The 26,836-nt window shown below is 39.8% G+C and overlaps 3 protein-coding genes across 9 annotated transcripts; all 3 read left to right on the top strand.

Annotated features, from left to right (window-relative positions):
* The first annotated feature begins 51 nt into the window (after positions 1-51).
* LOC124176791 (elongation factor G, mitochondrial) lies at positions 52-3,423 on the top strand. Its single transcript, XM_046558490.1, has 9 exons — positions 52-220; positions 315-476; positions 547-1,045; positions 1,150-1,414; positions 1,514-1,685; positions 1,782-2,072; positions 2,158-2,361; positions 2,442-2,753; positions 2,846-3,423. Exons 1-9 carry the CDS (start codon positions 146-148, stop codon positions 3,113-3,115), a joined length of 2,250 nt encoding a protein of 749 aa, XP_046414446.1. The 5' UTR covers positions 52-145; the 3' UTR covers positions 3,116-3,423.
* A 377-nt stretch (positions 3,424-3,800) lies between these two features.
* LOC124176149 (leucine-rich repeat and calponin homology domain-containing protein) lies at positions 3,801-22,730 on the top strand. Of its 6 annotated transcripts, none has more exons than XM_046557046.1 (14): positions 3,801-4,087; positions 13,402-13,546; positions 13,656-13,888; positions 13,972-14,108; positions 14,183-14,398; positions 14,489-14,674; positions 14,815-14,933; positions 15,162-15,311; positions 15,490-15,902; positions 16,000-16,151; positions 16,250-16,387; positions 16,505-16,582; positions 17,674-17,794; positions 21,158-21,321. In XM_046557046.1, the coding sequence occupies exons 1-14, from the start codon at positions 3,913-3,915 to the stop codon at positions 21,175-21,177; spliced, it is 2,283 nt and encodes a 760-aa protein (XP_046413002.1). In that variant the 5' UTR covers positions 3,801-3,912; the 3' UTR covers positions 21,178-21,321. The 6 variants fall into 6 exon arrangements, with proteins under 6 accessions (XP_046413002.1, XP_046413001.1, XP_046412998.1 ...); XM_046557045.1 differs by having other exon boundaries at positions 17,674-17,803; XM_046557042.1 differs by having other exon boundaries at positions 17,674-17,899; positions 21,158-21,293.
* Positions 22,731-23,396: 666 nt separating this feature from the next.
* Positions 23,397-26,445, top strand: LOC124176152 (aspartate--tRNA ligase, mitochondrial). Of its 2 annotated transcripts, none has more exons than XM_046557049.1 (10): positions 23,397-23,506; positions 23,691-23,942; positions 24,025-24,393; positions 24,515-24,691; positions 24,782-24,961; positions 25,044-25,154; positions 25,228-25,443; positions 25,548-25,760; positions 25,866-26,049; positions 26,140-26,445. In XM_046557049.1, exons 1-10 carry the CDS (start codon positions 23,486-23,488, stop codon positions 26,298-26,300), a joined length of 1,884 nt encoding a protein of 627 aa, XP_046413005.1. In that variant the 5' UTR covers positions 23,397-23,485; the 3' UTR covers positions 26,301-26,445. The 2 variants fall into 2 exon arrangements, with proteins under 2 accessions (XP_046413005.1, XP_046413004.1); XM_046557048.1 differs by having other exon boundaries at positions 23,409-23,583.
* Positions 26,446-26,836: the final 391 nt, after the last annotated feature.

Here is a 26,836-nt window from a genome sequence, read left to right as displayed (position 1 = left end):
GCAAAATTCTAATTGGTCGAAAATCTGTTTCCGTACATATCCGTAGTCTGCTCCGTTTGCTACATTGCAATGTTAGCCGGTTAATCACTCCATTCATACTCGGAGATCATTTTTTTGTTTAGTAAAGTATTTTAATAATTGAATCATGACGATATTAAACTTATTACGCAGTAATTTAAAACTCAATCGGCTAACAGGCTTGCCGTTCAACATCTTTGAGGTGAGTAGAATTGCTGTTAACGCACCGATCACACCGTCTATTGAGGTTAGGAAATGCTCTCAGCAGTTCAGCACGTTATATTATTAATCCACAGCGTGTTCCGTCTGCGTACATGGCAACGTACGAAAAATACGCCCAGCACAGGGAATTGGAAAAAATTCGGAACATCGGTATTTCTGCCCACATTGACTCTGGGAAAACGACACTTACAGAACGAATTTTGTACTACACAGGACGAATTGATAAAATGCATGAGGTACGTTTAATTTGTTTGAGCAGCACTGAAGAAAGAGATGTTTCAATTTTTCTTTCACTGTGTACGATAGGTCAAGGGTAAAGATAATGTAGGTGCAACTATGGACAGTATGGAACTTGAGCGACAGCGGGGCATAACGATACAGTCAGCAGCAACATACACAGTATGGAAAGACTATAATATAAATATTATTGATACTCCGGGACATGTGGACTTTACTGTTGAGGTGGAAAGAGCCCTTCGAGTTTTAGACGGGGCTGTTTTGGTCTTGTGCGCCGTTGGAGGGGTACAGTCACAAACTTTAACTGTAAATCGACAAATGAAAAGATACAACGTACCTTGTTTGGCTTTCATAAATAAATTGGACAGAATGGGAGCAAATCCAGCCAGAGTTTTGTCTCAGATGAGAGCAAAACTGAAGCACAATGCCGCCTTCATCCAACTGCCTATAGGACTGGAGAACGAAACCAAGGGGCTCATAGATCTTGTTGCTAACAAGGCAGTTTACTTTGATGGAGAGTATGGTGATGTTGTTAGAACGGATGAGATACCCAAAGACATGAGGGCAGGTACGTCACTACTTCTACTTTACATATGTAAGCTTCCATATAATTTTTCAAAATTCATCTCATTAAAATGGTGACCCGCTTTTTTTCTTCATGTGATAACATAGAGGCTGACGCAAAGAGGCAAGAGCTCATAGAACATTTGAGCAATGTCGACGATACTATTGGTGAACTGTTCTTGAATGAATCTGGAATTACAGAGAAAGATCTAATCAGTGCTATTCGACGTACATGTCTGAAACGAACATTCACTCCAGTTTTGGTCGGAACAGCATTAAAAAACAAGGGTGTGCAACCGCTTCTCGATGCTGTGCTGAGTTATTTACCAAATCCTGGGGAAGTGGAGAATGTTGCATTAAGAGAGAAGAAAGGGTAAATACATGCCAATGAATTTTAAATTTAAATGAAAAGACGATTAAGGAATAAGGGCTTATCTGCTCAAGGTCTGCTTAATATCTAATTTTATTTTAGAGAGGAACCAGAGACTGTTATTTTAAATCCAGCTCGTGATGGGCAAGATTCGTTCGTTGGTTTAGCCTTCAAGCTGGAAGCTGGAAGGTTTGGACAGCTAACATATTTTCGGTGTTACCAAGGAAAGTTGGTGAAAGGAGACAATATTTTCAACAAAAGATCAGGCAAAAAGGTAATAATGTAATTTAAGTCAGAGAAGTATATAATCGATATTGTCAGTCATAGAGCCTGGAACATGATGCTAACGAATATTCGGTAAATAATTTAGATACGAACTTCAAGATTGGTCAGACTTCATGCAAATCAAATGGAAGATGTTAACGAAGTATATGCTGGAGACATATTCGCACTCTTTGGGGTAGATTGTGCATCCGGAGATACATTCGTCACGAATCCCCAACTGGATCTGTCAATGGAATCTATGTTTATTCCAGACCCTGTTGTTTCCATGTCTATTCAACCAGCCGATTCTAAACATAGGGATAATTTTTCAAAGGCAGTTGCCAGGTTTACGAAGGAAGACCCCACATTTCAATTTCATTATGATACAGATAACAAGGTAAACCCTTGTGGTTTCTTAACAATAACAAAACTCACAGAGACGCAATATTACTTTTGGCTTTCTTTTCCGGTTTTTCCCTCAGGAAACCATTGTTTCCGGTATGGGAGAACTGCATTTAGAAATTTATGCACAACGTATGGAACGTGAATACTCATGTCCTGTAATTCTTGGGAAACCAAAGGTCGCCTTTAGAGAAACATTAGTTGGTCCGTGCGAGTTCGATTACCTTCATAAGAAACAGTCCGGTGGTGCTGGGCAGTATGCTAGGGTAATTGGCATAATGGAGGTGAGACTGCTATGTTGTTTTATAAATGTTCAGAGAGACTCATATCTCTGGAGGATCTAACGGCGGTTTATTGTCAATAGCCACTTCCACCACACGCAAACACAACTCTAGAATTTGTTGATGAGACAGTGGGCACTAATGTCCCAAAACAGTTTGTACCTGGTGTCGAAAGAGGATTCCGAACAATGGCTCAGAAAGGTCTTCTCTCTGGCCACAAGTTGGCAGGAATCAAATTTCGGCTTATCGATGGAGGTCATCATATTGTTGACTCATCCGAGCTGGCTTTCATGCTCGCAGCGTGTGGTGCCGTCAAGGAAGTCTTCCAAAACGGAGTGTGGCAAATCTTAGAGCCAATTATGGCTGTAGAAGTAACTGCTCCCGAAGAATTTCAGGTTGATTCACTTATTTCTATAGATTTGAATGTGCCTATTTCACAATTCGATACTGCAAGATTTGCAGTTAATTATAATTTTTGTCTTTTCAGGGTGCTTTGATAAGTCAAATCAGTAAAAGACATGGTATAATAACTGGAACGGACGGAATTGAGGGTTGGTTTACCTTATACGCTGAAGTTCCGCTGAACGAGATGTTCGGTTACATTGGAGAATTACGTTCATCCACCCAGGGAAAAGGAGAATATACGATGGAATATTCGAGATATAGTCCGTGCATGCCTGAGGTACAGCAAGAAATCATTAGACAGTACGAACAGAGTTTAGGGATAAATCAGGAGCAAAAGTCCAAGAAAAATTGATGACCTGTGAACGGTATATATCTATTTTAGTTTTATTATACAAGTGCGGATGATAACCTGTTGTTAAATGATCATTTTCGTCGTACTAAAAGTCAAATCGAAATCATGTCTGTTGATCCAGTAGCTATATGATTTGGAAGATTGATGTATTAAAAATGAGTTGAACAACGAACGAGATGTTCTTCTCTCGCCACTTTGTTGAACTAACTTAAAATTCCTCTGTACATATTCAGTAATATATTTATAAATAGAGTAACATTTGTCAAACCCATGTAAAACGTGAAATATAGGAGATTCGCAAAACGATATTCAAATTGTATTTATTTACCACTTTCAAGTAGTACTGAGAAAAACGAGAAAGTAGAATCGAAAAGAAGTAGTAGAAAAGAAAAAAGAAATACTCATATTTTTTTACTTTGGTATTTTAAAGAATGTCTACTCACACTGTCAAGTTTGAAAGCATAATTTCATTGATATACATTTTCGATTCAACGATTCGTTCGTTTCTGTAGTGCGATTAAACAACCGTTCAAAAATGGTTTGTCCGGAATCCACGGGAATAAATGAAGTTCTTTTAGTCCAATTGTATAGTTAGACAGTAATTTTATTTATTTTTTTTCACGAGTGTCGCGTCTAGCCTCTGTTTATTCGTGGCGAGACAGGGGGTAGGGATTGCTGTCGCAGCTAGCTTCAGTCGACCCGAGTCCGTCGTCTGTTAAGGGTCAAGGTACGACAGTTGTGTTGATTCGGTGGACTCGTGAGATTTAGCGTGCGTCCAGTCCCCCGGACCATGTAACATGGCGATGGTCGCGTCCAACATGAGTGGTCACATACAAAAACAGTTAACCCGTTCGTTGGAGCGGATTTTAGAAGAGGCGCACCTCAGCGGCGAGCTAAAACTGAGTGGTCGAAAACTGAAGGAGTTTCCGAAAACCGGCGTCAAGTACAACCTTTGCGACACCGTTACCGCTGGTATGTCGAACGATTGTTGTTTCCCTCCCTTCCGTCTTCGATCGCCGGTGGTATAGACAAACGGTTATGCACAGATGCCTGAGCGTTTTGTTGACCTCTGTTCACCGTATCTCGTAAATGACATTTTTAATTTCTCCTTATTGCGTTGATTTTTGCTTCTGTAACTCGTCAGATTTGTTTACGTCACGCCCATGCTTCTCCGTTTATTGTTACGCCAATTATTCGTCCTGCACCCTTTGTCTTCCATCAACAATTACAGTCACTTATCACATCTCATTGCAGACATAATTTTAACTGAGATTTTAAAAAGCGTGAAAGAAAAAATCTATGTACGCAAGCTTGGCGTATCGTACTTTCCCCTCTTTGACATTTTCCTATTCTTGTAACAAAGGTTCCTGGCTATCTTTACATCTCTAGCATGGTACTAATTTCCGGACCGTAAAAGTGATGATAAGCTTCCAGGAAAATATAACGCGAGCTTCCCATCGAAAAGTAGCTTTAACTCGAAAACAATTACTTGGAAAAAAAAGTTATTACAGTTGACGCAACTCGTCAGGTTTGCTTATTCCTCGGTAACGCGATACCGGGGAGAGCGTTAATGTGATTGAATTATTAAATACGTATGCGCATCACGTTGCTTCGGTACGAGACGAGGACCGATTACGGCGTGAATTTAGATTTGCAATAGTTTATATTGTGTATTTCAGTCGTCATCGCCGACTTACTAGAGAAAGTCTACAGAAGAACGCGGCTAGGCGACCCTTCTCCCTACGGTCCTTGTTGATGTAATCGACGTACATACCTATTTATTTCTTCATTTATTCAACATTAAATAACAAAGTTCTGTCGGTCCCTTTGTGTGCACTACATAGGTTTGCTGTGCCGCGACAAACATACTCGTGCAGTGCATGTTTGTTCCGTACAGGACTTTGAACGGGCGGATAACGATGAATTCTCGCAGGAGGCATTCGTTTCGTTGTTTCTTCTTTCTCCGAGGCACTTAACTGTAAAACGTGCAGGAATGTAAAACTGCTCCTGTTCTCCTGTCTATTCCGATACGCCCGTTGCACAGGTGTGAACGAAGAGAACGGAAGATCAGTATCGCACCTGATAACCGGAGCACCACTCATTCGATGGTGATTCCGATATGGGCTGCGTCGACGTCTATAACGTTTCGGTCTCTATCTTTTCCCAGTAAACCTCGATATGCTACCAAGAATGTTCCAATCAGTCACAATCTCGGAGTGATTAAACAGTCGACGGTTCTGATACCTTGTTCCTATAACGGTCAGTAGAACTCCTGGCAATACGAAGCCTACATTCTTCTATTACATTGCAGATACGAATTGCGTAATTCCAATTGAACGGCACAAGAAAGATGGACAGATGCTTCATTAATCCCTGGGACAGGTCCCCTTAGGCAGTACGTGAAGAGGGAAAGAGAGAGAAGGAAAGTGTTTATTTTTCCCCCCCATTACGTTTACCGTTACAGGTCTTTCCACTATTTCTGTATTTATATTTGCTAACTTGAAAGTTGGCACGATAAAGTGTTGTATAGCCTCTAAGCACAAAACATATACCTGATTCTGAATTTCTTGTACTATTTCGAGCGCCGCGGCAATCGTGATCATGGTTCTGCTTGCGGTTTTTCATCGGATTGATCGAGGTCCGTACATCGAGAGGCTCTCCCCTTCTGGACCATTTCACCTCGCGTAAATGGAACGTTATTATACTTCATTCTCCAGTGGTTTCTGCTCGCGTATGGCTAACGCACGCGTTTCCTTCGTGGTACACCAATGCGTGGAAACCTAGCCGCCATTCTTCCTGCTCCGTCCTATTTTCCGGTTTATTATTGTGTTGCTAGCAGGCGCTTTAGGGTACGCCGAGGTAAAAGCGTAAAGTACGCCACGATTACCACTTCGGTATGTATGTACTCTCGAGCGCTTTTTGCGGAGAGGGGCTGAGAGATTTTCCAAGCTTAGCTATAGCCGCCTTGGCATTACTTGTGGGTCGGTTTGCCAAGATGCGCAGAATTTTTATTCGCCCCTATTACGTGTATGAGGAGAATTGTTATTTTTACAATGCCGCAGGCACTCCGCAATCTGCAGTCGCACACACACACACACCGACCAATTTGCACTCGTCGTTTCTACTTCATCTTATATTATACTATTTTACGCTGGTCTTCCCGGAATTCATTTCCTTCCCGAGAAACTGACCTGCGGGGGTTGCATAACGAAGTTGTACCCCTCATTTCCTTCTTCTGATTAGATCGTCGGCTTCCCCCTTAGCTACGACGAGGGTGTCATTGCGCCCCTAAATTACTCGGCGTTTCTGGCAGCGTGACGTGGTAGATGTCGTACGATAAATGCGTTTTAAAAGTTTAACATCCATTCGACATGACCCAACGCGCGGTTCTACTTGTTATATACAATTGGTGTTGACGAGTATTTCAATTAATTCCACCTTGTCATATCTTAATAAGCAAAGATTCTTACATCGTACAACTTCTATTTGCACTAAACCACAATTCTGCTCCGCTACTCATGTAGCTCGTCAGTTGTGATTTTATCTACACCTTTTCTGTATCCTTTGTCTCATGTAACGGACAAACGTATATAATTGTAGTCATGCAGATAATGGATGATAATGAGAATGACGGAACATACGTTATAGGCTTGTCGCAGTCACTCAGAAATACTTAAACTTTTATGCCTGCAGGAAGAACGATTGTATTTACATATGTTATACGTATGTATGTTGAACATAGGAGTCTATGTATGTAAATCTGTCCTTCGTGAAAAAATTCCATATTGCGCATGTATGCTAGATATGGACGATATCTGTATTCGTATCTATATGGAATTGATTATATTCTCCCTGCGACGATGTTAGACCCTCGTGAATTGCAGTAAAGTATTTGTTCCCCGAGGTATATCTCGCTCGGGGATTTCCCATGGGAAGGCTGTCGCTGCTTCGCGAATATCTCGTGGTGACGCTGCATGCTTACTATATCCTCTTCACTTGTTCACTGGAAGCTCTCGTTCCGCGCATCCTGATAGTATTGCGGAGGAGAAATCGTTGCGACTTCTCCGTAGGCGGGGTTCGTCCGCGTCCTCCGCTTCTAAAGATAGCATGATGGTACGGTGTGTACGGTAGCCGGAGCAGCAGCTGCAGGGGAGGAGGCCAAACGACACATTAGGTCGATATTCCATAATGCCGTGTTGCGGCTTTTCTTGTGAGACGTCCATCGGGGCGGAGCGACGAATTCCTTGTGCTCAAATCGAACCGCGTTACCTCCCAAAGCATCGATATTTCGTATCATGGAAAAATTTTACAGAGTCTGTGCGAAGTCATTTTCCGTAGTTTGCGTTCACCATTAGTTGTAATGAAATTAAAATTCGTATTTTAATATTTCAAACGATATAATAAAGATAACTTTCTCGACGCACATCCAATTGTAGAGAAAATATTTCCGTTTCAGTGAGTATGAAAACCATTGTGTAAGTTACGAAAATAGTGTGCGATGTGGTAGGAGCAAGATATTGTTGACCATTGTATAATAAAACCTTTCTCTGACTTTGAAAAGCAACTTCCAGACCTACTTGTGATTCAAAGAATAAAACAAATCAATAGGTTTCTTTTCACCGAGCACATAACAAACAATCGTATTTTAATACTCCGCTCTTGCACCTGGTGGGTACAATACAGCACATTCATAATCCCGAGTGTAATACTCGATATGACGTATGCGTATTATATACATACACAAGCTGCGTACAAAGCGGCGCGATGACCACACACACACACACACACACACACACACACACACACACACACACACACACACACACACACACACACACACACACACGCATTCGACACTAAACATTACTACAATGCAAGTGTTGTATTATCCACGGGAGCTGACGTCACTGGGCGCAACGTCTACATATCAAGCTTTGGATATCGCTCACGATGTCGGTGGAAGACATTATACGACCGTTTGGGAATCGGACGACCGGATGTCCTGACGTTCGTCGTTCGCTTTCTCTCCGACGACCGGTGGCCCGGCCCCACAGGAATAGACAGGAGATCCGTCGGTGGACGCAGGTACACGTGCGTGTTGCCTCTGGGGTTAATAACTGGAGTTGTAAGTACACGCAGTCTGGCTGTCTACCTACCACTTGAGGTGCACGAGCGTGCGATCGCAAGTCCGGTGTCCACGCGTGGGCATCCTTTAAGATGCATATTCCTGCTGCAACGCACGCGATACCTAGACGGCTCGATCTCAAGATACGTTGACGCGGTCGTTTTACTTTACGCCACGGGTTATAATTAGAGCCCGGCGCCTTACCCCGCTGGTAGGGCTCCTCGCCCTGCGATGAGGATCAGGGACTCCTCCGACTTTGCTCGCTCCAGCTCCGAATTCAAGCGAGAAATCGTATATTACGTTAGAAGAATATTAGAGGCACTACGGAGAGAGCAATTGCTTGGGGGGTGTCGTTGGCCGAACCCTGTGGGATTATGTATAAATGTTTCTGCGACGGGACGGTGGTCGATTCGCGCTAATCGAGTTTCATTACGGAGGAGGAAGTTTCCGTTCTTCCATCTCTTTTCTTACGCGTAGACTTGTCATTTCTATGGCCTTGCTGCCGGTGTAATGTATCCGGATACGTGTTAACTGTATAATTGTGTCGAGGTATGCATTTATCCTTTGTCGTGTCGAATTTCGCTTTAATTATGTTACCAAATTGTATTATTCTTCGACAAGAAATAATCGTGCCGGAGATAGTGTCTCGGTGTAAGACGGGAGAAAAATAATTCATTCGCATACTGAATGAGGCATGAGGCAAAAAAACTCACATTCATGTATTTGACTCATTTCATTTACGTAATATCTGTGTATATATGACACGAGATACATTCGTATCTCACGTAAAATCAATTGATCCTTTATGGAGGTGCATCACACCGAGCTGTCTGTGAATTGTATAAGCCGTATCAATATTTGAGACATCGATGAAAAAAAGGTGGAGCTTGCGATAAGTTTACGACATGCTTTGAAAGCCCGATACACGCAACCATTTAATTAACGAAGTGGTAATTGGTAGGCACATCGATTTTCGTGTTTAGTCTGATGGAATGGCACTCCCTTCGTTCAAATATATAGCACTGATAATCGCAACTTCTCGTGCTCATGAAGCCGAGTAACCTCGCTGATGCCAATAATATCACAGTTCGATCGATGATACAACAGTAACGATTAGGTGACAGCTTATGGTGTGCGACGAAGCCGCCACTTTGTTTCTCTCGTAAAGAATGTGCGCGCGTCAAGTTTCGATACCCGGCGGAGGTAAAACACTCTTGTGGCCAAAATCGAATATGCGTTTCTTCTCTCGCCTGCAGCACGAGCGGCAAATACATTGATATAAATCCCGAGGAATCGCTTCTCTAGGCCTCTTCTCGCTCGGCATCGTGGACCTCTCACTCTCTTCTCTCCAGCCGTCAATATCTTCTTTTCACTTATAAGACTCAGCCTCTCTCGCCGCACGTGTTTGACGTTAACGTCAAGCACCTAACACATGCGCGGTGATATATAAACGGGCAAGGGCCTTGCGTTATTATTATTTCATTTTCATTGTTTTCTTTGTTCCGCCAACGGAATAAGATTTCCACAAAAATCTTGCCATCTTTTTTCATCGCTCGTCCTACCGCTTCCACAGCATAGAAATTGGTCACTGTTGCATTTGCAGGAAGCACAGATCAATATTACAGAGATTTTATAAAATTAAAAAACCCGGGGGAAATGACGTCGCGTCGTTGTTCATCATCTGGTTGCACCCAGAACATGACGTAGAACATACGACTAGCCCATGCAACTACAAAACAAACTAAGTAGTTACGAGAAACGACTTAATTAACCTTAATCGTTCGATGACCCAGTCAGAACCCCGCAGAACAACGTCACGTTTATCGTATAATATCATGAGTAATATGCCAACTCCTGGAATCATTTTCGCTCGCTCCATGCGACAGGATTTTGATTTATCGTCATTTTCCACAACGAAAATTTTGTTCGCATTCCCCGGTACAGCTGCTTGCATGCCTGCTTTTCCCGGCTTGACTCCCGCACAGGCGATGTAAACTGTCTTTTGCAGTTTACTCGACTTGACTTTACGTTATCCTTGGGTCGCCTCGCGCCTCTGTGTCGCAAGACCGTAGCAGCCACTTCCGGTACGGACGCGCCAGCTCGACGCGACCTGCATGCAAAATCAGCAGCTATTGGCCCGGAGTACATTAATGACCCAGGAGGAGTTGTCCTTCGTTCTGTAAATTCTTAATTCAGAAAAATAATCGTTAAATACGATATTAAGATTTGCACGAGATTAGTATGAATCGGTTATATAGCCGGTATGACTTACCGCAATAAGTAATTTGGACGATAAATTGAACTTTGCACGACGATGATCCTCTGATCTACATAAAAAATGATGCTTTTGTCGCGTCATAAATTTGCAATATACAATATCGCTTTGATGGTCTCGTCATCTCTCAAAGACACGAGGCTCGAATCAGCAGACATTTGTGTATCCATGTGTGTACACCGGCTTATGTAGAGTTATACAGCGGCGTGTAATGGCACCCAGGTTTTCGCTTCGACAGCGAGGCTCTATCCATACCCCCTTTGCTACTGTAATCGCTGTATCGGAATCCCGTGGGTGGTTGGAACAAAGTTAAATCTCAGCAGAAGCGGCAGCAACCGACGCCAATCTCGTTCTTTATCGTTACTTTGATTATATTGACGACGAGCGTAGACGGCCCTTGATAATTAATATAATTACAATAACTATTTGAAATTATATTGTGTTTACTGTGTACTGTTGAGAAACTCGGTGAAGTCGGGGTTCAGTGACCCAATATGAACCGGGCATCCACCCTGCTGCGCACCGTGCAAAGCAGGAAAGGAATAAAAATGACGCGACAGTTGGCGCAGAGAGTCTATTATACATATATGGCAGTTCCATTTGAGTAGACATAGCGAAAGTGATGATCACGGAACGTGTTTCCCACGCTAATTTTGTATGTTTCACGCACTTACCGATTCGCGATACTTACTTCAATGTCCGCACTCCGATATTTCACCTATTATAATATCACGCTCCTTTAGTCGCAACGACATCGTTCGATAAGCATTGCAAGTCCTCATCCTCCTCCTCGTCTTTGCTAGCACACCCTCGCATGTGCACTTGGTGCGCCCTATCGATCGGCCAGTGCACGCCAAGGACCTCGACCTTGGGGCGAACTCCGGATTATCCCCTTCCAAACGAGGGGAAACGTGTAGGGTGCCCGGTGCAAGTCCTGGAAATGAAAATACATATGGTTATATTTATGACCAGTAAAAATAATCCTCTGTTGTGTTATCTTGGGATTGTACTCGTGTCGTCGGAATATCATTTTCAGATTTTCTCAATGAGTGTACCTATATTTAGACGAGCGTCGACAATGTTATATAACGGTCAATTCATTTTTTCAAAATCACGTCATCGGTTATTACCGTACTCGCGCGATTGGTAGGTTCAACCTGCTATACGCTAATGACGGAAATTCAGCTACTGCAGTTCGTTCGAAGACTGCCCTAAATTCAACCATGCTGCAACGTGTTCTTATTATATATATTACAGCATCGTGTGCATGACGTGGATGCTGCAACAATCACGCCGTTGAGGTTGTACGTATTGCAGGTAGATGACGGTGTTTTCACCTTGGCCGCTAATTGGCCTGCTTTATTAACGCAATTAACCCGAGGTCGCGGCGACCGGACGCTTCGAGGAGATTGTAATCAATCGATTATCGAATCAAGCCGTCTCTGCACCCTATTCTTCTTGCTTCTTTTTTCATCCAACCTTCCTCTCTCTCCTCTTCACTCCCAGTTCTCCAGGTCTCTCCCTTCGTTTCGTTTCTACGCGTGCCAAGCGTAAGAAGGATCCCCGAGACCCGCAGGAGCGTATTGATCAGGGCGTTCGGCGCCGGCAGCAGCTGAGTTGCGAGCCACCCTTCGGAGACGGGCACGTGGCTCGCACGCCCCATTCACGAATACACACTTCCTCGTCCCGGCCAACTCCGTGCCCTTTTCCAACGCAGCTGTTGTTGCTACGGGGAAACTAGGGACTGCCCGTCGGTGTAAATGCTTCAGGAATCATTATCTTGCACGGTTGTGTTCCTACCTACGCCCGCACTTTTATATACGGTGTGGATTCAGGTGTATGTGCACTTAGGGTGTGCAAATGCATACGTATGGTAGTACGTACACTATGCGCCAGGAACAGGTAGCTTGACGAGTACTTGAAGCTGTATGTCGAATACTGCTACGGGCTAATGGAGGATTTTAACGCTCAGTCTATACTTTTTAACATTTTAGAACATCGAGTCGTGCTGTCATTCTAGGTTGACTTTTTTTCTTTCTCGTCCCACGCTTTACAATAAGATAGCAAACTTGTTGTCTCTAATTTTTTAATGTAAAAACTTCTCTCCGTCAATGTTTGCTGTCTTTCTCCTAAAATGATCTTGTTTTTAGAAGAAACACTGTTTTCTTCGTCATGTACAACTAATTTTCATTCTACGTGTTCGCCAGCTATATGATTAACATTTTCAATATTTCATTATTCTTGGGGTAGTATGAATACTGTCCTAAATGTTATTCATCGAGTTGGTACGACGAACTTATAGATCTAAAGAACTTGCGTGGTGCCAGTGTGAAAGTTCCATCATTTTTTTCCTATTTGGTGCTTTCGCGTTTGATCGGAAAATCTACTCACGTTAATTATTTGTCGTGGTCAAAGATATCCCGTCATGTTTAAGGAATTATTTTTACCTTGTAAAACAAAGTAAAATACAAGAAATTGCTTATATCGCGTGTAATAATGCTAGCAATAAATTTTGCAACTTCTGGATCGACCCCGACCGAAAACTTGAGCTGGTAGCTATATTACAGTTTGACGTATTTATAGTTCGAACTTGAACGTGATCTATGACTGCGAATTTTACTCGCGATAGAACAATAAATCCACGAGGACTATCGGTATGGAAGCACGCAAACAACTATAATGGAAGTGGCCTGCACAAGCCAAATGAATTAAATTCTTTTCCAATCTATCTTGAACCAGTCATTCACCGTGCAGATTGAATATTCTTCAAACATATCGAAAACTATCATACTATTCGATACAGACGTGGGTTTTTCGTCGACATTAAAATGTATTCCAACATCAGATATACGGAGTCTTAAAAGTATGCATTCGTTTCTGTTGCAGATTTGTCGAAAAATCGGTTCGCGGAATTGCCTGAAGAAGTAACCGAGTACCCTTTTCTGGAGAAACTTCAACTCTACCACAATGCGATTCGTGTCATTCCCGACACCGTCGTCATGCTCCAGTCCCTAGCCTACCTTGACCTGAGGTGATTTAACGATCACACACACGAATGACGTGCATGAATTATAGTTGAACAAGGATTGAGCTTGTAAAAATTAAAAAAATAAAAACAATCAATCTTATCTCCCGTACAGTCGTAATCAACTCACCACCCTTCCGCGGGAAGTGTGTCGCCTTCCGCTTCAAACTTTACTCGTCGCTCACAATCGGCTGGTTTCCCTTCCCGAAGAACTTGGCAGGATGTCAGCGCTGGCTGAACTCGACGCCGGGTGCAATGAGATATCTACTCTTCCACCGCGGATCGGAGATTTGCCAAGGCTCAGGAGCCTCGACTTGAGGAGTAATCTTTTGGTGCAGCTACCAATAGGTAAGAATTAGTCGAAATATATAAACGTATACGTAAATATAATCGTTTAACCAGGTATTTCTGTTTGCCTCAATGTTTTATAGAGCTCACGTACCTTCGGTTGGTGAAGCTCGACGTCAGTGGAAACCGAATATCTGTGCTACCTAACGAGCTCAGGAAAATGAAGAGCCTCATTGACCTCAAGCTGATGGAAAACCCTCTGACTTCGCCGCCCGCTTCGGTAGGTCGACAACCACGTTATTTCATATAATTCCGTCTCGTTCTCTGCTCACAAAGTTATTCATTACATTACAGTTATGCACCCGCGGTCGTATTCATATCTTCAAGTACCTTGAGAGACAGGCCGTGAAGCACGAGCGTGCGAGGGGCGGAAGGGCTCGACGCATTCCCTTGGAGGCCCGCGGACACGCCACCCTTGACACGAGGTCCCACAGACGCCACAACGTCGACAGCGGGTACAGCACAAGCGACGGGGTTGACAAACGATGGTCGCAGGAAATCCACCCTGGGGTTGGTGTCCTTGTATTGATTGTTTCCATTTAGTTTTCGTCCAAGAGACGCGAGTCTACGATTCAGCTTATTTTTCAAACGTATTTTCAGTTCCTTCTCATTCCCCAGGTCCACGAGGGCGACGTTCGCGGACCTTGGCGTCAAGAATGCTCACCGCTGTCCATCGCTCTGCCTGCTCGGGAACCAGCAGTAACCAATGGCTCATGCAGTGGTACTTCGACACCCAGCACGATATCGCCGGGGGAGCACACCTCGCTGGAGGATGAACTAGGAAAGGTAGATAAAGTTTGATTAGATTTTTCGTTACTTTTGCGATGGATCCGACTATTGTATCGTTTACGCGTTGTTGAACACAAATTTGCGAAGATTTTACACATCTAAACTTTTTTGTTTCACCGTGAAATTTATTCTTCCAGGCAATGATACTGCACGACCAACTCGAGAAGCGGAAGCTGGAAAGAAGCACATCTGATAACTGTGGTGATCCGCGGAGAATAATAGGAGCTAATTGTCCAAGTGCTTCTACCATATCAGGGTATGTTTTTTTATTGAATTTTCAATTTCAATATTCTCTCTGTGGTTTTTTTTTCTTTTGATTATTGAAAAACGCGACAGTTCGACGTCCCGGTTGCTCTTTATTTGTAATTACATCCAGTGTGAATATTTAGTATTTTAAATTACTAATAACAGTGCCAAGGACGTAAAATTGTGCTGCGTAACTTGCATGCGTGCATGAGAGATGCTATTGAGAGTGTTTTTTCAGCCACTTGGAAAGTGTTCCATTGACCCAAATCACACACGAACCACCCCTTGGCACCCCGCAATCTATACAACCTATTCAAACAACAGTCAACAATTCGCTACAGGTCAACGGAGATGAAAAGAGGCCTTTGAATCACATCCAAACATACAGGTAACGCTCTTTCTTCTGAGACCCAAGTTCGGTGCTGCAACAATTTTGTTTTTCTCTTTCAGTTCTGTTATTCATTTTCTCTTGTTGTTTTCTCTTTTTTATATTCTTATGTGATGTATAATTATTAAATTCTGGTGAAATAACCATTGGTAGTAATTGTATGTTCGATTTTTTTAAGGGAATACAAAGAGGCTTTGAGACAGCAGAGGGTGAACGAAGGGCCTAGCGTGTACAGGCTATCCAAGCAGATTACACCACCAGGCAATGAATCTGCGAATGAATCCCACGGCAACGAAGCATCAGATGCTAATCAAGCCAAAGATAATTCTCAGTCTAAGCAAATATTCACTGATGAAAATTCACTGAAAAGGCCGGTACAGAAAGTACCACCGTCCCGTATCAATTATCAAAATGCAGGCATTTTCAATGGTGGTAGCAATAACGAGTATAACAACAAAAACGGAAAACTCACTGAGCAAACTTACAGAAAGCCTAACTCACCTATAAAAACTTCCACTAGTATTTCATCGATAAATTCTAGCCCAAGTCATGCGCCAAGACTCGTCAAAACTGCTATAGGATACGTGGATGGTAGTTAATTTTTTTACACAACTTTTGTAAAAACAATTTTCCTACGAATATTTTAGTTACCTCTTCAAAACAATCGAAAAACTTATTTCTGCTTTAGGTAACAAGAGTCCAAACAGAAGTAGTGGAAGTCCTAAATCAACACGGTCTGTCACATGGAATAGTAACATGCCTGAAAAATATTCATTTACAATGCGCAGAGAATTCGAACGAGCCAAAGAGGAGGCAGATTTGATTGAACAGCTTCGAAGTGTAAGTTTTAGGCCCAATTGTATGAATCTGCAGAGAAATCACTGTTGGTGACTGTTCAAAGTGCCTAACGTTTAAATGTCACTTTGCCTTTGATGCAGCACATAGAGACAAGACTGAAGATGGCTCTTCCGGAAGACCTGGCGCCAGCTTTGACCGACGGTGTTGTTCTGTGTCATCTGGCAAACCACGTTAGACCTCGTTCTGTAGCCAGTATTCATGTTCCTTCTCCTGCTGTGGTAAGTTTTCAATCTTATACACGGTATGATGAAAATATTTAGGCTTAAGTGAGGATTTTTCATATGCTGCTCTCCATATAATTTGTTCTATTCGACTGATCACTGTGATTTATATAGCCGAAACTGACAATGGCGAGATGTAGGCGGAACGTTGACAACTTTCTTGAAGCGTGCAGAAAGATCGGAGTAGACGAGGTACGAAATATACATTTTAGAGTGATTATAGGATAAGTGTTACGAAATTATAAAATTTGATATCGAGGATACATATCCCGCATGCATTAGTAAATGTTATTATGCTTAGAAAAATTACCCTGTGCCTTATAGAAGGGATCATATTTCTTATTCTCCTATCACGTTTTTTATCTAAATACAGCACAATAATGTTGTACATATCAATACAGCTCTCACCTAAATAGTCATTCGGTGTATCATAAAGGTATTTTGTAATCAATAGAGCTATATAATAGCTTCGTTTTATCTGTAGGCGTTGATACCAAGTTATCAGGCAATTTTTGAAAACTTGAATGCACGTTTATTGACAAGTTATTCACTCGTCGTGCTCATTTCTTATATTAAATATGTAGTAAATATTTGCATGGTGAGTGACAGGTAGATTTAATTGATGTAAATACTAAGGATCATGAAAACATTAATCGGCACCACCTTATATTATTGATAAGGTGTAATGGATTGTATTACTTTAGCTTTTTCATGCCTGATTATGTGAATGCGTAGGTAATGGTGAAGAAATTAGTCATTTGAATTTTCTCAGTGAAAAACGTGCCAATCCAACAACTACTAGTCAGTCCCTACTTCTCTACATTCCCCAGTACAAGAATGTAACTGACAATACAACGATGTCATTTATTTTCTTGAAAATACGTGAAGATTAATATTTGACAACGCGTGCAAGCAGGAAGACGTGTTAGCTGCATGCAATGGATGATATTTGCTTTTGTGTCTGATAGGTCGTAACAATGATGCTTTTTTAGAAGTCATACTTAATCGAAAATGTCCGAGTTGATTAGTCATTAAAACAATAACTGTAGAGAAAGGGAAAAAAAGCTGTCAAAAGTTATTATGATTTACTGAATACAGTGGGTAAAAAGATGAAATGAAATTGTTCGTTGAATTATTGTTAGATGGATGCTAGAGGCTATAACGAAATTTACGAAGATATTAGTGGAAAGAAATACGGACTGTTATGAGATGTAGATTTAAACGGGAATGAAAAGTCTGGAAGGTGAAAAACTGGGACTGACTAGTGTGGTTGTTGGTTGCAGGAGGTGTTGTTGGACGCGGACGCGATCATGGACGTGGGTTACATGGATGCCTATGGGCTGGAGGCTCTCGGGCGTCTAGTATCAGCGCTTGTTGAATTAGAGGGCTTCGAAGAACCTGCAGGTTCATCTCGTACGATTCAGGACAGCGTCCTCTCCTCGATGCTTTTTGCCACGTTTATTACTACTCTGATGCTACTATATATTTTTCCAATCCCTGAGTAGGAAGGTTAATTCCCGAACAGTTGACGGACCTTTTATAATTTTGCTGCAACAGCTGTAATTCTTAGCCATTAACATTCGCTGCATAGATTGTAGGATATAACAGATCGCGCTTAAATGCAATGTGGACATGTATATCAGAACGGTGCTTAATTATTACTTAATACGCATCAAGGATGAAAAAATAAGAGATGGCTGATTATATCGCATTATTGGCAATATGTATAAACACTTTTGTAAGAAAATATCTTGTGCGTGTTCCAATTAACCTAGCTTTGTAACGTTAAACATGCCTTTGAAGTTAGATATTCCTAGTGTAGTCGACCAAAATGCCGAGGCTCTCGAGAATTGATTGGCCCGTAAACGATTATAATTTCTTCCAAAAATAAGCAGATGTATATGTAACTATCAATTGAGCTTTCGTTTCTTCGAACATATCAGAAAATATTCATAAGGTTTTGCGGTTTAAATTATTCGACATATGTCAGTAACATTTACAGGACGAACAGTTCTCAAGCAGTTTAGCCCAACATAGACGGCAGGGCACAGCAGAGCAGGGTCACCGTGTTCCTGCTGCTGCTAATTTATTTTCATAGATGCGCGCCAAATGTAATCGTATACCTACGTGTAAAATTCATACGCGTAGCACGAGTATTAACACGAGTTATATTTAATATTAATCAATCAATCAATTTATTATGAAGGTTCGATTCAAAGGCGAAATCTCTCCACGTGTAAGTTCCATACCAAATGGTTATTCTAACACGTGCTTCTATCTTATTGGGTACAAGTTTGGAATTGACGTCAACTTTTGATACTAGCATTTAAATTTGTCCTTGAACTCGCAACAACGTAAATTTACATACATATATTGTATTAGATTATACTGTAATAAGTACGTACAAATTAGCGAACTTTATTTATACTATTTCACAGGAATCTTTTGTAATTCAGGTAGGAATTACCAATTATTTATTTTCAATGCTACTGTAATAACTTTGCATAATATTTGCTACATAGCATTCATTGCAATAATCTCATCTGCTCGCAGGCATCATTATATTTTGAAATCTAAGTGAACTGTTGCCATTCAAAGTTTCACCCTCTAGTCTCAATGATACATTCTATCTAGTCATGATATGGCCAAGCTGAATGGCAACCGATTTTTCGCAGGGAATAGGTGGATAATAAATAGTATTATTTTATTTTCATTTTTGAACAATCTTGGTTTTGTTATTTCTTTCAAATTTTGAAAATGCATTTTGTATTTTTGCAGAGTGAGTTTATCTTTAATGGATTTGATTATCATTAGGCATATGGATATTTGAACAGAAACGCAAATCGTGTTTGTTCTTATTTTTATAACTTCCCTCCTAAAATTGAAGCTCGATTCAACTAATTTGTACATTGGTCTGATGTGAAAGTTTGTTTGTAATGTATATACCGGATGTCTATATCCTGCGTTTTAATTATAAAATCAGTATTAATAAAATTGGGCATCCGCCCGGGTACGAATATTGATATGCTAAAAGACTGGATTTGAAGTATAGTTTTTATTCTGATATCGTCGGCTTGGAGCAACAATATCCCATCTTAGAATTTCGTTGGATAACATCGTGTTTCCAAAGTGATTTCCGACGATAGCCGACATTTTTGAACGACATTTTGAGCCGAGGTTTTGTTGAACCAAAACCTGAGATGGGATGTTGTTGCTCTCAGCTGACGATATAAATTTTTATCGGAAGGAAGTAGTTGACTAATTTAACGTCTTTGTTGTATGATGTGGAAGCGAAATCATTCCGTTATTATTAATATTCGTTATTGTACATCATTTAATTAATCTAATTGGTGCTTGGTTTTTTACTAGAAGCTTAAGCGTTTGCTTTTAATTGTTATGCATTGGTTCTTAATTTATTATTGTATGATATAAACCAGTTTTCAATCATTATTTATTTATTGAAAAAAATTATTTTGCATAAGTATATGTGATGATTGGTCCGAAGTTGGAAGATAAAGTGGTTGATTGAAATAATGGTGTAAATCAATTTGAACCACTACTACACAGCATGAATTCTATTTTTCAAATGAATTTTTTTTTCTACTAATTTACATTATTTCAATTACATTGTTACCTGTGAAAGATTTGTCCATGTATGTTTGCGGAGGTTGATTCTGAGACGATTATTACGATTTTCACACGTTACTCGTTTGAGGGTCAACCTGAGCAATTGTACATCTGTAATATGCATTCACAAGATTCTGCTCGAAAACTATGTAATTTGCGATATCATAAGTAAATGACTGTGTGGTTTACATGCAATCTACATACTTATGTGCGTGGTATACAGTGCACGTGATTATTCATTACAGCAAATATTCGACAATCCCAAATTATTCGCTACTTTTGCTGTTGAAGAAACTTTTGAGGATTATAAGAATATGTGTACTGGTAATCACAGCACTATATGTGTACTATATAACGGCATTAAGCTTGGAAAATGCAACTTTTCGATCGATTTTACCGATTGCACTATAAAAATATTCCATCCCTCGTTTTATCGTATACCAGTTTTATTCACCTCGATGCTGCACAGTTATCAGCCCTGCGCTAAAGCAGTGCAAGAACAAGTCTAATAATATCAAAAAGATCTGAACTGCATATAATCTTCTTGATACTGAGCGTGTGACGTTTAATATAAACATAGTATTTCGTAACATTTGTGTTTTAAGCCTGAGAATGAAAAAAAAAATTTACATAGGTTTCAGATTCTTCAAATCAAATTTTGTATTTTCAGTCTGACTATAAAACACGATCTCAAAATGCAGATGGATCACACATTTCACGAAAAAGTGATTTTTGGATTGTAAAGTTTTAATTCTTTCAATTTGTTCAGGATCATATCTCACAGGATATTTTATCTTCCTTCTTACATGTCTGATACAAACGGATGGTCGAATATTTTTTCCTCTCTTCTTCGCTTATCATGTACCAACCTAGTGTACCATCTCGTAATGTGTAACCAAAATATATCCTTGTAATATCGTCATTTTAAAATAAAATATTCTTTTTATACGGAATATCAGTTTTCAATAACTAAATGATTATACACCATGAGTGCATGAGTTTCCAAAAAAACCTCGGTGGTGAGCTCTGTCAAAAAATATTTCTTTCTAAAACTGCCATGTGCATCTCATATTTTATCTTAACTAATCAGTTTTATAAGCCATTTCTAATGGATAATTGTGGGTTTTCAATATTTTGCAGAACTTGGTATGCTGTGCTAGCGATGTATTGGAAGGTGGTCGTGGTGTCGTACGAGTTGCAGTCACAGTTGCGGAGCTACTCAGATTCCACCGAATGCGATCACCTCTGCACATAGCAGCCTCTGGATCTCCGCCAATAATAGCCAGCAACTTAACTGCTTAGCGTCAGAGTATATAAAGAATCGAATTTTATTACTGCTTATGAGGAAACTAGATTTCCTTTATTGATGATGTCAAAGTTTGCTGGACGGCTCCAAGCAATTGAATGGCAAACTTATTTTTATTCTTACATTTAGTTAGGTACACACATTAAAATGTGACAAGCAGATAGATTTGACATTAATGTTAGGTGCATAATCTAACGAGACTTATAGACTAATTGAATCGTAAATAATGTTACGACTTCGTTTAAACCAAACTGTACGCGTACCGTCGCTGAATATTGATAAAGTTTATCCACCTTATGGTTAGATAGGTAAATATTTGACTCATTTTTTTAGTTTAAAGATTCTTAATTATACACATATAACTCGCATGTACATTGTATACATTGTAGGATCTCAATTATGACGCTCTGTTAAGCCGATGTTACATATAACTACACCCTAATCGAATTGCAATCTCAGGTGATATGTATTGTGCCTGATAATATTAAATTTAAATCATGTTCAATACTTTACTGTACAAGTAATTGGAATGATTAGAATTAGATACCTAATGTTGGATTGAAACTAATGCTGGTTTGAAGGTGACCCTGAAAATTAGGCGATTAGATTTTTGATACATACCAGTGTTTCCGTAAACTTTTATGTCGTTGTGTGTAAATTTCGGGTCCAAGCTGAAACCGTTCTCACAGGACAAACGAAAGTACTTCGAATAATCGAGTCAATAATTTCTAGCGTACGTTTTTCCCAATAGGATGTGTTGAAAAATTTACATACAATCGAACTAAAGCACACTGAGGATTGATTTCGATAATTGATGATAGTGTTATATTAATACCGGCTTATAAACGGACTGCTCGATAGCGTATTTATTGTGCCAAAGATGTAATTTTACTATCACGCAACAGGGGCACGAGATCGGTTGGCCTGTTTCGGTTATTATAATAGCATATCTGCCAATACTATCGAATAGATTTTACCTGCCTATCAACGTATCAATCTTGAGTAGCATTATACTTGAGAAATGGTATAAGATTACTGTACGCGTTAGATTGACTACGTTACCAAGCGTTTTAGTAACGCAAATGTGTTATAACAATTAGGAAATATGTTTTGTAACCTAGTATATGTATAATATTAAGCCACACGTTCATATATTTATCATTTACCATTATATCAAAAGTCATGCGATAAAATTCGCCTTTATAATCTGCCAGTACTATCTGTGGCTTCTTTTCAAAAGAATTTCAAAATTCAATGTAAGTAATGAAGATGGGATTTGTCACAAATGCATCTGATCATGCGTATGTCCGATTCTTTCAACGATCCATTATCTAGTGATTGTTTGTGTATTTTTGAGTATTATACAGAAACATGATGTATTTGAGAATAAAAATTGTGTATGACGAATTTTAAATTATTCGTTATTTACAAATTCCTGCATGAATTCTGTTCACAACATTAACGGTTTTCTATATCCCCCGAAATGCTTTGTTCGAAAAGTTAATCTGGACTGATATCGTTTCATTCCGAGCGCATGAATACCAGTAGCTGAATTGCCATTACATTTTCAATGGTAAAACTATCGAAGCAAAGTCAGAATATTGAAAGAAAATTTCCAAAGTATAATGAATTCGAATAGGTGACCGGACACAAAAACAGTGAAATATTTCAATATGACCTGATTCTCCATCCAACATTTTAAGCAGGAAGGTGTTACAACGACATTTCTTGTTGCGATAAATGAATTTTTTTTAATAAGTTATTGTATGACTTTGCAATAACATGTATTGTAATAACAAAAGATTTTTCATTTTACTTACGGTACATGGTAACTATGGTAAGAAAGTTGGTTTCGATACATTATATAATGGCTAGTTCAAGTATGAAAATATTATTGTATTTGATACTTTAACGAATAGCAGTTAGTTACTTAATAAAAATACTTAGTTATTACATATAAGTTTATGCTGCTTTCCCACCTGTTTTTAAGTTGCACCGTGGGTGCGTGCAATGGTAATTGGTCGGTAACGATAGGAATCTTCTGTACCGAAGCTCTCCTCATAATTCCACGCCTTTTTACATCAGCTTTAAAGTGCCCGGTTTAGCTGGCTGTCGCCTTTGGCTGCCTCTAGTAACCCTCAGTCGTCGGTGCGTGTATTGCGATGACAAAATGCATAGGCCAGGTAAAATACTGTTGAACATCTGCTCTAGAAGATTTCTAAAAGGTTTTCAACAGATTCTTGGAGCCAAGCTATCAATGGCAAGTTTGTGTTTCAGTAAATGCAATTTTATGAGAACTGAACATTTAATTACCTCATACTATATATCGTTTGCAATATTTTCACCTATTGAATTCCTTTCCATTAGGTATCCAGTGGTATTTCCTCATCGAGTGCACCGTTCAGTTATGTACCAGTTAATAAGGCCTCTACCACGTTACCAGAAGCTACGATTAAGCGTGATAAATATTCTCACAGAACGCACAACTGTGGTCAACTAACAGTTGCCAATGTCGGTGAAAAAGTTGAGCTCTGCGGATGGATGGAGTTTCAAAGAATGAACAAGTTCATTACCCTCAGGGATAACTGTGGATCTACACAGCTAATAGTACCAGACGAGGTAATACAACTAGATTTGTTAAGTTAAACTTCAAGATTTTCTGATATTTTCAATTTGTAAAGTTAACAGAATCTTACTACAGAGAACAGATCTAACCAAAACGATTGAAGGCATATCTTACGAGACAGTAATAAGGGTAATTGGCACTGTAAACCCTCGTCCGAATAGTCAAGTGAATAAAAATATGGCTACTGGTGAAATAGAGATTTTGGTGGAACACCTTGAGATTTTGAATCCGTCCAAAACACAACTGCCATTCCCCATTCGACAGTTTATCAAAGCTAAGGAATCACTAAGAATGCAGTACAGATACTTGGATTTAAGATTCCCAGAAATGCAGAGAAACTTGCGAATCAGGTCTAAAGTCCTCATGAGAATGAGGGAATTTCTAATCAACAAATGTAACTTTGTGGATATTGAGACACCCACACTTTTTCGTCGGACCCCGGGGGTAAATTTTTATTGATTATGTACCATCAAATAAAATCTTACAATGAAAAGGCCATAGTTCTAATTTTATTAAGAATTATAAATTATTAACATTCAGCAAGGTTTCTCCTCACCTGTTTTAGGGAGCACAAGAATTTATTGTCCCTACACGGAATCCTGGTAAATTTTATTCTCTTGTTCAAAGTCCGCAACAATTTAAGCAGTTGCTTATGGTTGGTGGGATAGATCGATATTTTCAAATTGCTCGATGTTATAGAGATGAGGCCGGAAGAATGGACAGACAGCCCGAGTTCACTCAGGTATAATTATGTCTTTACAAATCAAGTTGGCAAATCTATCATTCTTGAAGCGATACTTGTCAGTATTGCTCATCACTTGTACCATTGCAGCTAGATATTGAGATGTCTTTTGTTGACCGCGAAAGCATAATGATGCTGACGGAAGATCTCCTAGTAGAGTCTTGGTTAGAAGAACTTGGCGATATCAGTACACCGTTTGAGCAAATGAGGTATGACGACGCAATGGAATTGTATGGTACAGATAAACCAGATGCAAGATTACCTTATAAGGTGAGATGGAAGAATTTAAACTCTCTTCGCGATTTGACTAATAATGAAAATCAACTGTACATTTATATATTTCTGGACAAAGCTTCAAAACGTAACAGACATAGTGAAAACTTCAATCGCATTAACGACCAAAACCGGGATCGAATACAATGATAATTTCGGAGCGTATGCAGTGGTGTTTCCAAAAGAAAGTGTAAGTAGGATTATTTTCTGTACACCGTAACTATCTTGAAACTATTTGGTGCTATAGTTTAGTACAATTTTAGAAAAACTTTAGTAACTCCACCAAAGCGCAGTTTGATGATATTTCAAAGAGAGAATTTCCTCAAGCTAAATTACTGCAAGTGAAGATTACTGAAAGTTCGTGGAAAAGTGGACTGACTACTCTACTTTCAAAAGATGTGGTGGATAGTATCGAGAATAGGTTGAATTTACACAACGGTGATATGCTGTTCTTATCCGTTGGACAAAAGCCAGATGTAGTGAGTATCATTTAGAAGTAAAAACTTAAGGAAAATCCTTGTTAGCTATTGTGCTTCCATACACTTCAACTCGATTGTATTAAAAATGTAGTTCACGGTTTCAGCAAGAAGTTCTCGGCAAACTGCTGATTCTCTACACGAATATACTGGAGTCAAAAGGAGTAACCCTTAGAGCGCCAGGTTTCAAGTGGCTATGGATTGTGGACTTCCCCTTATTCTCAAAAGAAGATAACGAAAATGGCATCAGGACAACACACCACCCATTTACCCAGCCACATCCTGAGGATTTACACTTACTGGCAACAGATCCATTAAAGGTTTCAGTAACCAAAATGACTACACGATATTTACCTTATCGCAATTTTCATATGAATCTATCTCATTTTCTTATATAAAGCATTATTCAATTACATTTCCTTCAGGTGCGCGGTCTACATTACGATTTGGTATCAAACGGCTGGGAGATTGGTGGAGGATCAATAAGAATACACAATTCTCTTTTACAAAAACAAGTACTGGAGATTTTGGGGATTGACACATGTCAGATGTCACATTTACTCGAAGCTCTTGATAGCGGAGCTCCACCTCACGGAGGAATTGCTCTTGGTATGTTTTCATTGAACGCTTTGATACTGGTGGATTGATAAGTGTCATTTCAAATTCTATGAAGCTTAACAATTTTATTCCTCTTTTAAGGTTTAGATCGCTATATTGCAATGTTATGCAATGTCACAAGCATAAGAGATGTTATCGCGTTTCCTAAAAGCATGGAGGGCAGAGATGCAATGTCTGGTGCTCCAATTCAAATATCTGATGAAGACAAAAAGCTATATCACATAAGAACTCCAGCAGATTGACAATTGAGCAAAAATGTCGAATGCATATACTCTCATTTTCTGTGAAAGTGTGTCATGCGTTGTTCTCCTTAATTCCAGTTATGTTATGAGCTGATGCCAGACAAAAGTGTAAATATTAAACAGAAATAAATTCTATATTTGCAAATCAAAGTATTATATTGCAATTACTTGGCTTATTGGATGATGATAAAACCTTACAAATCGTAACCCTATAGTATTTAATTTCTACGATACGTATTTTTTTCTATAACACTCAGCTCTGTTATTTCGTTGATCACAAATCTGTAACGAAAGTGACGCATGCTTTGAGTGAAGACGAACAGATAACTGTTCTGACAAGCTGTTATTATGTTTAAGACATGAATAAATGCATGAGAATCAGTATAATGTAACAAGGAAAGTTGATGATTTCAAGTCTTAAGACTCCGTTGCACAGTTCAGATCTGCAGTAGCAAATTGTCTCATTGGCCTCACTCTCTGATATAAGAGGAATTGGGCTGCATCCTGTTGACGTCTTATATCGAGCATAGTTATTT

This window comes from Neodiprion fabricii, chromosome 2, assembly GCF_021155785.1.
Source record: "Neodiprion fabricii isolate iyNeoFabr1 chromosome 2, iyNeoFabr1.1, whole genome shotgun sequence".
In the NCBI taxonomy this organism is placed as follows: Eukaryota; Metazoa; Arthropoda; class Insecta; order Hymenoptera; family Diprionidae; genus Neodiprion; species Neodiprion fabricii.
The sequence above is the reverse complement of the archived record's forward strand: the minus strand, read 5'-3'. Positions and strand labels throughout refer to the sequence as shown.

Bases quoted from the DNA above. Each gene is read 5' to 3' on its own strand.
- LOC124176791 (XM_046558490.1), top strand. From the start codon at position 146: ATGACGATATTAAACTTATTACGCAGTAATTTAAAACTCAATCGGCTA. The intron at 477-546 runs GTACGTTTAATT...TGTGTACGATAG, and splicing joins GAATTGATAAAATGCATGAG to GTCAAGGGTAAAGATAATGT. The intron at 2,362-2,441 runs GTGAGACTGCTA...TATTGTCAATAG, and splicing joins GGGTAATTGGCATAATGGAG to CCACTTCCACCACACGCAAA.
- LOC124176149 (XM_046557042.1), top strand. From the start codon at position 3,913: ATGGCGATGGTCGCGTCCAACATGAGTGGTCACATACAAAAACAGTTA. The intron at 14,934-15,161 runs GTATGTTTTTTT...GTGTTTTTTCAG, and splicing joins AGTGCTTCTACCATATCAGG to CCACTTGGAAAGTGTTCCAT. The intron at 15,903-15,999 runs GTAGTTAATTTT...TTTCTGCTTTAG, and splicing joins TGCTATAGGATACGTGGATG to GTAACAAGAGTCCAAACAGA.
- LOC124176152 (XM_046557048.1), top strand. From the start codon at position 23,494: ATGCATAGGCCAGGTAAAATACTGTTGAACATCTGCTCTAGAAGATTT. The intron at 25,155-25,227 runs GTAAGTAGGATT...GTACAATTTTAG, and splicing joins TGGTGTTTCCAAAAGAAAGT to AAAAACTTTAGTAACTCCAC. The intron at 25,444-25,547 runs GTGAGTATCATT...TCACGGTTTCAG, and splicing joins TTGGACAAAAGCCAGATGTA to CAAGAAGTTCTCGGCAAACT.